The sequence below is a fragment of the Lepidothrix coronata genome, unplaced genomic scaffold, assembly GCF_001604755.1.
Source record: "Lepidothrix coronata isolate B3197 unplaced genomic scaffold, Lepidothrix_coronata-1.0 Scaffold29, whole genome shotgun sequence".
Lineage (NCBI taxonomy): Eukaryota > Metazoa > Chordata > Aves > Passeriformes > Pipridae > Lepidothrix > Lepidothrix coronata.
Window position 1 is genome coordinate 4,936,032 of NW_016690209.1, and position 9,992 is coordinate 4,946,023.

General features: G+C 44.6%; 1 protein-coding gene across 1 annotated transcript in view; it reads right to left on the reverse strand.

Moving 5' to 3' along the window:
• Positions 1-1,644: 1,644 nt before the first annotated feature.
• Positions 1,645-9,992, reverse strand: part of CLDN1 (claudin 1) — an 11,669-nt gene continuing 3,321 nt past the window's right edge. Inside the window, exons 2-4 of the mRNA XM_017810807.1 lie at positions 4,635-4,799; positions 4,122-4,206; positions 1,645-3,620 (exon numbers count right to left, since the gene is read on the reverse strand). Of these exons, the coding sequence (XP_017666296.1) occupies positions 3,458-3,620; positions 4,122-4,206; positions 4,635-4,799 (413 nt within the window). The 3' untranslated portion in view covers positions 1,645-3,457. The remainder of the gene's footprint in view (positions 3,621-4,121; positions 4,207-4,634; positions 4,800-9,992) is intronic.

Below are 9,992 nucleotides of genomic sequence, written 5' to 3' on the forward strand. Positions count from 1 at the left end.
CTGCATAGCATACAGAGCTTTGGCACAATGTGAATAATAAATATGGTATGGAAGAAGATGCCAAGAAGCAGTCAAAGTTCCCATTGTCTGCACAAATGCCATCATTTCGTTGCAGGAATGCCAGTCACAAGAAAAGATTGAAACCTAGTGAGAAACTCTCCCCCAACTTTCAACCCATGTAACTCCTTTCCTATGCAACCTACAGCAGAGATGGCCAAAGGGCTGTAAAAAACACAGCCAAGTAGAATTGCATGATCACACAAGAAAGGCAGGGCAAATGAAGGTTTGGCTGTGAATTTTGTCAAATTAAAAGTATAGCAAACAAACAAACAAGGTAGCCTCTGGCTCCTTCATCTGTGCCAGTCTCACACACAGATCTGCATCTCCTGCAGTGGCCAATTTTTGCCAGCTGCTGAGAAGTCCTACTGATCATTTTATAGGTGGGATTGCTTTCCTCTCTTCTGCCCAGGAAACTTCAGAGCAGAACTTGCATAAGTCCTTGGAGAGGGAGCGAGCATGAAAACATGGGAAAAAATTAATCTCAATGGAAATCCTTGACTAATTGACAGGCTGGAATAAGAATGACCATGGACCCCAAACTATGCCAGGCAACCAGCCTGCTCCAGGCACTGCAAGCTCACTCAGCCAGCCACATGCCTGGCTGTTTTGCTTTGCCAGCTTTACAAGGCCTAATTAGCTCTATTCCTTTTGTTTGTAATTACAAAAGCAAACAGCCCTTGGAGAGTGAGGGACTAGAAGAGGTAGCTCCTTGACTGAGCTTAAGAAAATGTTTTAAATAAAGTTTGCCTCTCATCACAAGCACTTTAAAATATGAAAAGGATGAACACAAGAGCCCTGGCAAATGGAAAAAGGTTTCCAGGGCAGGTAGAAGCAGGGCAATAGAGCCTTGCTACCCCGAGGATGTATCAGTGCAATTTAGAAGAAACCATCCCGATCAGGAACCATTCTCTACCTGGCCTGCAAAAAAGGTACACCCAACTGGTCGTGCTGTCACAACTAGCAGAAGCACAGTACACTCCCCAAGGGGCTTTAGAGTGAGATGGATCCTCCCACAGCCCATCTCTTCATGGCCCTGTTAACCCAGAAATATCAAGGAGGTGCACATAAGAGCTTAAGAGACACACAGGGATCAGCAGGTCTCTCACTGCTCTGAAGGCAAAGCATCTCATGCAGGTAGCCATAGCCTGCACATACCCTAACCCAGATACAGCCATGGAAAGCACAACTGCACTGAAACAAAGCACCTCTCCTGGGAGCACCATGGCTCCACACCCCCTCCATCCCTTCCCCATTCCTGCAGCTCCCACTCCCCCTGTAAGGGAGCCATCTGCCTTCCCCCTACCCCTTCCTGCTCCACCCAGGGTGTAGCCTGCCTTGCCAAGGAGCAGACCTTCTGGTTCCTGGGCTGCAATCACAGCAGATTACTGGGTGAGTTTCTGCCAGAGGCCACAACTGCCTGACTCACTGCAGAAGATCTGTCCCCACCTATGTCTGCTGTAGATACACACAGCTAAACAAGCTCCATCCTGGCAGGCAGCCTCCCAAAAGCCCAAGCCCCACTCTTCTCTTCCATGCACACCATCCAAGTTCTGCTCAAAAACAAGAAATGAAGTAATAGCCTGATTTTCCTTAAAAAAAGTCCATTTATTGAAATTGTTTAAACACTTTATACAAGTTCCCAATACAAGCTTCTGCTCCCTGGCTCAGGGCTAATGCAAATACAAAAGCATAGACTTCATCAGCTCTTTAATGTGACCTGAGCTGCCACCTCCTAGGACAAGAGGTCTCACGAGGCAGCTGCTGTGCACAGGCAATTCCCCATGGAGAACTAGAAGACATGTGACCCAGCTCCAAGTACAGGCCAACATCAGCTCAAGCTGAAGCCAATGCTCTGGTTGGTTTCTTTTAGTAACTTTATGCTGCAAAAGTCAGGTAAGACAGAGGTACAAGGCTTGTACAAACCACCAACACCACGGTGGTACATAGCTCAGTCAGAGGCTCTCCCTGTCTACAGAAGGAAATCAAGAGATCTGATGCCTCTGAACACATACACAATTATAAAGCCTGGTCAGAAGCAACCGTTTTCCTTCTATACAAAAAGGTTGAGCTTTGGAGAGGTGGTACCATCCTTCTAGGAATTACAACATTTAACTCCCAGGATAAGTAAACACCAAGTGACTGACTGGGTGTTTCAGGGGAAGAAGTGGGAACGTTTAATAAACTGCATGATTTTTTTTTTTTGGATATCACTCAATATGCAAGGATAGCTTTATCTTTAAAATGTTTGTTTCTTCCTCTTTGGTGAGCTTGGATTACAAGAAAATGCCATAAGCTTTGGATCAGTTTTCTTAGAATTTGCCTTCATATCATCACTGAAAGTGTTTAGGAGAAATACAGGATGGAATGGCAGCGTGTGAGGTATCCTTGGGGAAACATCAGGGAGTGGCAGTGCATTCAGTTTGGTTTAACACAACTAGCTGCATAAGGCAAACAGAGATCAGTAAACTAAGCCCAAATGATCCAAGGAAAGAGAGAAGTGTTAAAAGCTGACCTGTAACACACAGAAGTGGATAAAGATTCAAGCTCAGCTACCAGGGTGGGAACAAGGAGAAAATCACTGGCAGCACTCGGTGTCTAAGGAACAGCCCCACCAGAGACACAGTGAAAACAGAAGGCAATCATTTTTTTTGAGCTCTTCCCTGGCACCAGGCAAACCTGCAGCTGCTTTGGGAGTCTGATAACTTCTGTAGTTGCTACGTTACACTTCATCTTCCTTTGGCCAACAGCATGTGCACGGACAGCATGGATTTCTGTGAAGTCACTGCAATTTAATAGCGTCTGACCCTTTGTCTGCACAGAAAGCAGGGTGTTGTGCTGAAGATGATGCCAATAAGACAGTACAAGAGTATTTTACATCTCTTCAAACATTCCTGCATTTAAAGTCCTTCCCCCAGAATTATGTTTCCCCTTAAGCTATCGGTTTCATCATTTTGTATAGAATATATGTTCCTTTAATTTCTACACACACCACACTGGGCTCTAACTTAATGGGATATGGGACTGAATTGTTACCATCTATTTAGAAAAAAAACCAAAACAAACAAAAACAAAAACAAACCTAAAAAAAGCACCAACATCCATCTATAAAAACAGTATCATTTTCCCTTTTACTCCCAAATGCTAAACTTAACCCAAGCTTGGAGGTTTCATCTTTCCAGTGGCAATACCTATGAACCTAGGCTAGCCTGCCTCCACGGGCTGGGAGAGAAAGGAGAAGTTATGTCCAGTAGCAAAGAGGATTACAAAAATATACACATTTTTGGGAGAAGAGGAAGGCAGAACCTAGAGCCTGGACTCTGCTCAGGACAGTGGCATTATGGTGTCCTCTCCAAAACGCTTTCACTACCAGTGCTGGTGGCTCCTCTTCTTTGTTTTATTATACATAATCCTTCCCTGTGGAGGAGGCATTTTTTGGGTAGCCTCGGGTGGGTGGATATGAAGTTTCTCTCCGTGGACAGGAACAGCAGAGGAAGGATCCCCCCAGTATGGCCAGAGATGAAGCTGCCCAGCCGATGAAGAGAGCTGACCCAAACTCAAATCTGGGGGAGAAAGAAGGGAGAAAGTGAATAACACTGTGATCCAGAGGTATTACTCGTAGTAACATGTTCACACAAAGCAGAAGGAAGCAGAAACTGGGATGGACATGGCTTCCTGCAAGGCAGCAGTTTGGAGCAGTCTGAGACTTTGTTGACCCTCAAATCCAGACCTTCAACATCAGGTTAGTCCAGTATTTTGGGTTACCCCACACAGCTGCAAGTGTGCAGGGTGTGAACTGAGGCCAAGCTCTGAGCAAACCAGTAGTGGAAGAAAATCGTAGAAGTCACATCAGTCAGGTCTCTGTCAGTGATGCTGCCTTAACAGAAAGCCAAGACCTAAGAGCCACATGGATAATCTGGTCCCAGCTCTTTCTGCACAGTTTGAAGCCAACCCAGTTAGCTCAGAAAATTCTCTTTTTCTTTTGAGCTGCTGCTACTCAAAACTAAGCCCTGTGAGCATTTGCCACACTAAACTGTAATGTCTTATACCCAAAGGGTCAGTACCTGGTGTTGACGGGGGTGAAAGGGTCATAAAAGGCCCGAGCCACTCTGTTGCCATACCACGATGTGGCCACCAACGCTGCCAGACCTGCACATAAAGGGAACACAATGTCATGGCTTAAGAAAAAACAATCAATAAAATCACTGCAAAAGTATGCCTGCAGCAGAATCAGCATCTCGACTAATGGCTCAGCTGCGGCTACCCTGGGCAGCTCTGAGCTGTTTCAGTTAGTGCTGGTTGGAAGAAAAGCTAAGAAAGGATTTGAGGTCCCCCCACAGTTACACTGCACCCAAAGCAGGACTGCTGACAGCCTTTCACTGAAGCAGGGTCAAAGGCAGCTCTGCTAACAGATATTGAAGGCATGAAGTCCACATAGAGGGAGAGTGTAATGCTAGTGCCAACAGACCCATTTGATGCCTCAGGCAGCCAGAGCAACAGTGCCAAAATCTGCTAAGACCAAAATGCCATCTAGGAAATAGCACATTTAACACTAAGCGCATCTGTATGTTACCAACCTGAAATGATGAAGATCACCCCACCAAAGACAGCCATCCGCATCTTCTTGACCTGGTCATCTTCCATACACTTCATGCATTTCATGCCAGTCACAGCAACAAACAAACCCACGAGCCCCAGGAGTATTGCAGCCACCATCAAAGCCCTCGTGGCTTGCAGACTGCCTGGAAGACATGAGGATTTGAGTTACCACAAAGAAAACTCGAAATACAAATAGAAATTCAAATTACTGGCTCGGTAATCATGTGTCAAAATACTCCTATTCCCTGTCATACAGGATACATCCAAACAAGACACTCCTTTTTAGCTTTGGTCTCAACACTGTCATGCATCAAGATCAGAGGACTCTCAGCCTTTTCTAAAATGCATGGCAAACAAGGGCATGCAGCCTTTCGGCAGGAAATGACCTGGGAATTGCCCTCAGACATCTTTTCTTCCTTGATCATTTGAATCCCAATTGGAAGGACGTATCTGTTTATCAAAAGAAGTATTCAGATTTAGGTTCTACCTTGACAAAGCACTTAAGCACCGTTTTAATATGAATAGTGCCATACATATGAATAGTCCCACAGCAGACAGCAAGGCCCCTTTACTGTTCAACACTTCCAAAACCTGCCTTTAATACAAATAACTCAGTACCGATTTAGATTTTTGTTTTGTGCTAAACTCTCAGTTTGAATCCCAGAGGGTACAAAAATACAATTGCAACAAAACAGGATTTTCCCAGCCAATTGAAAAATGGGTTGTTTTCTACTTAAAATATTTGGCTTAGTTGACTCAAATGCTTTAAGAGCCTCTTGTGCTTTTGAAGAGTTGGAACATGGGGTGATGCCTCACATCTGCAAGTGTTGAATTTGCCTGAGTTCTCAGAAGACAGACTTGATGTACTTTATATGGACTCAGCTGAAGGCGTAGACACACTAACCCTATGAATGTTAGTTACTGAACTTGGATTTTCTTGATACCAAAGAATAATATTAAATTAAGTCATTACTAAAAAAAACCTCAGGTGACAAAACATCTGACTAGCAGTGAAATAAGAGCCTGAGCTTTATTGTCTGGCAAATCAGGTTTGTTTGAAAGGCATGGATTTTAATATACAGTCCTGTAAAGATCTGGGAACGAACAGGGTTGGTTAGTAAAAGGAATAAGCTCCCAGGAGCACGCTGTAACCAAGGCAGCACAAGTGTCCCCTGATACAGAAGGTTATCTAGCAGTGACACAGCTACTAGCAAACTATCACCAGAATCTTTCCCAAGTCTGGAGCTCACCCTTTCAAACACCCTGACTGCCTCCTGCAAGCGCTCTGCAAAGCACTTCAGGCTTGGAAATTACAAGATTTAAGCCTATAACAGAGCAACTTCACACTCAGTCAATGCTGGTATGTGAACCCATCTGAGTCCCTGATTCAACAATGGGCTCTCTGGCTCAATCTGAAACTCAGAAGTTCAGAGCTGGCACTGGCCAGGAGGGGAGCAAAGGCTCACACCCATCCTCTGCAGCTTCTTTACAACACTTTGCCCCACAGGACCGCTTGTGCAGGAAAATTCCTGTGACACACACCAACACTAGGCTGTCAAGACTCCAGTTTTCTGGATCTGCCCCTTCACATAGATTATGTTTTGTAAATAGATTATGAAAATAGTTACAAACAATACAATAAAAAGGCAATATTCAGAGCAATAGGAAGTGACACTTTCATGAGATGGAGTCTCGGCTTTCTTGGGAAAAAAGTCCCTCAATCAGCTTGGCTAATATTATCTCTTGCTTCCTTAAAGGGGAAGGTGACACGCCTCCACGCCACCCAGGTGTTAATCAAAACTCATCTGCTGCACTGATTGCAGAAACCCATTAACAAAGCCATTTGTCACTTAAGCATAAATCACCACAGCAGTATCCAAACTCGTTTTTAATTGATTTATCTCCAACGTTAGAGATTGCACTCCAAAAGTAATTTCTATCTTACAAAAGTAATGCCAACTTTCAGAAAGGCTTCAGCTGACAAAATACCACCCAGCCAGCCAATTCAGCTGCCATACATTTAAGGCTAAACTGTGGCCTATTGCAGCAACTGTGAAGAGGCCAATGGCTGAATACTATTTTTACTTAGCATGGGAAAGGGTATTTTCTGCAGAGATAAGACAAACCTGTTTTATCAAGACTACAGTAAGTTGGGCTCAGTCTTGCTGCATGAGAAATTACTTTATAGGAGAGGGTTTTGAAAGAGTTCTTTCATAAGGCTGGAAACAGGCAATGTTATCTCTAAAAACTAGAATACTACTTGAAAGGGTGGGAAGAGACCTCTCACCTTCAAACACGATGCTAAGGAACAAACACAGGAAAATGCTGAAAAATGTTTCTATGACCTCTGAAGACCTAGCTATGAAACCTGCTAAAATCTCAAGATGTGTAAGTATTAACTGGATGCACGCCATGGCACAATAGCTTTGCAGAAAGAGTTGAACAAAACACAGCATTGTGAGCATTTCCCAGAGCTGCCTCCTCTCAGCAGAGCCTGGGGGAACATCTCCTGGTGCCCTCACTCCCTCCTCATGCAGAGCTCAGTGGCATAGGAGGACAGAAGCATTTTGGAAATTTGCAGTAGGGCAGAAAAACAGGTTGAAGCATTTGCAGAACATACTGTTCCTTTATGCCAAGAAGCTGTAATGTGACATGGCTGTATTAGCCAACCACCCTCCACCCGCCCTGTGCTCAGAGCACAGGCTGGGAGGCGGCGTTTTTGTCCTCCTACCACTTTTGCAATGTGTGCAGTGCACTGACCACAGTTAATCATCACACAAGCTACTAGTTATTAACTACACATTAACAGCCATGTTGTCAATGGAAGCTGCACATCCAGAGGCTGGGAAAGCTAGTTTAATAATAGTTCTGTTGTTCACATGGGCCTTTCCAGGTTGTTTAAAAATCCAAAATTATACAAGTATACTATTGTCTTGACCTGCTAAACAGGACTAGCTACTGACAGCAAGTAGAAGTACTCCACAGCAATTTAACTTTATGACTTCTACCATATTAGAGAGACATCAGGATTTCCCCCACACTCTTTGCTGCTGCAACTGTCTTACCAACAGGAAAGCCCAGGCAGTCTCAGGAGCCCTTGGGGAAAAAACAGTCCTGTACAAGGTGAGACAACACCTTGGCCTGGCACCCAACAACAGCTGTCAGATGGCAACAGTATTTTGTAAATATAAACCAGTATTGACTTGGAAGCCAAGCCTTTTTGTTGCTGGTTAGTAATGAGAGACACAGCCTGAAAAGCCTATAGCAAGAAAGCAGCAAGGAGTGAAGAACAGAGGCTTAAAACTACTGTTAACAGTTAATAACAGATGTGTATTCTGCAAGGCATATAATACCACTTAAGTTCACAAACATGCTGCTGCAGCTCATACCTGTTTCACATAATAAACCCTACTTGTTTTAAAAACGTGCCAACAAACAGTTCTGAGTTATTGTTAGTGGGTTTGGACACAAACTACTTGATGCAATTTATCTGAAGCCTACTTCTTCCTTCCCACAACTATCATTAACTGACACAAAAGTAATTGCTGGTAACTGCTTAGTTATATATATATATAAAATACTTCAAAAGTACTTCACCTGCAGATGTTTAAGGGTTTTTTTCTATCATCACATTTCCTTATTTAATCTGTTTATGTAATTTACTCTACAGAAAAGCTGTTGGGAAAGTGCCATGGGATTTTTGTAATGCCTGTTTGTAGTGCAAAATTGCTGTAATGGCTCAGTGTGCAGATTATTCTCTGATAGGGATGCTCATTGACAGCCTTACTTGTATTTAAAATATGGACTTTTCCTTCCCTTCCCACGGGCCTCCATGCAACTAACTGATGACAGAAAACCGGTGAAACAGATGCTGTGCAGCTCCCTCTAATCTCTGCAAGGGAAGTTCCCCGGGAGTTACAAGCAGCTTCGCAGTGTAGGAAGCACGTTATACCATCCACCTCCAAGAACAGTCAGCAGCCTTCAAATCCTTCCCACCAGGGTTTATGAATGCTGGATCCCCTGGAAAGAGTGGGATCCGAGATCCTGCTGGTCCACCCTGCCAGCATGTGAAAGTTACTGTTGTGATCTCAGCTTCAGAGGTGGCCAGCAAACATCTCTCTCACTTGCAGTCATTCTCACTGCACCCAAAAGCTACTAATGGCTTGGAGGCTTTTAACCCCCTCACCAGACCCTGCAAAGACCCACCCTGCATACCCATTACCTTCAAAGCACCCCACCACAAGTCTAGAAGACTGTACAGAGGAATCTATGCAAGACAGTAACTCTTGAGTCATGTTTCTTGACAAAATGGGAAAGGTGGGAAGTCCTCATTGCATGTCCAGTGCAAAAGCAGCAAGTTCAGTATATGACTGTGGCCTTGTACTCTGCTTACCAGAAAGCAGGAAAGGTTCAGCATCCTCCTACACTCACTAACAGAAAGGGTGGTGCTAAGACAAGCAGCACACGGTGCCACCATTTCCAGATTCCTGGTCAAAGGAGACCTGGGCAGCCTGTTTTCCCACGAAGCCTGGAAATTCCCTTACCAAGAGATTTAGTAACACATAGTAACACCAGCTACTAAAGCTGCTTAGAAGCTGCTTGTAGAGCAATAAAGCTTGTGTATTGCAACAGACTCCCATCCCCTCCTGCAGAGGCACCAGGGCACACAAACAGCCTCGGTGGCATTCCAAGTAACCCTCTACCTTCCCAAAGCCAGCACAAGTGAGACTGTTTTATCAGTCAATCACAATTTTTCATGAGGAAGGAACAGGGATTGAGAAACACAGTAGCAAATTAACCCTTAACCCACATGAAAGGACAGATACCAGCAGGTTTTACTTGCTTACTCCAGATCTAAAGATGGAGAATTGGACACATGCTCCTCATGCTTTGTCCCTCCCTGGGCCATCCTCCCAACTCCCCTACCATCACCGCTGAGCTACTGTAACCTGAGCATGAACCTTTCCTTCCCCCCACCCATTCTCTTCCCCAGCTCCTGGAATGGGCTGAGCCACTACGGTAAAGGTGTAGGAGGGAAGATTTCACATTTCAGCGATGCTGCTTGACCCAGAGGGTATTCAAACCCTTGTTTATTTTCTGGGCTAGGGCACAAAGGCTCATTGTGGATGTACTAGGTTTGGTGATGAAGTGATAGATGAGTCTCAGCTTGTCTCAAGCACAGAACCTCTCCCAGCAAAACCAAACAGGGTTGATGAGTATCTTCAGCTAAAACAGCCTAGACAGGACCCAGAAAAATCCCTGCTCAGAACAGGAGAACGTGGTTAGGTGGGGCTGAAATGTTTTAGAGAAAAGGGGGGGGGGGGCCCCCCCCCCCC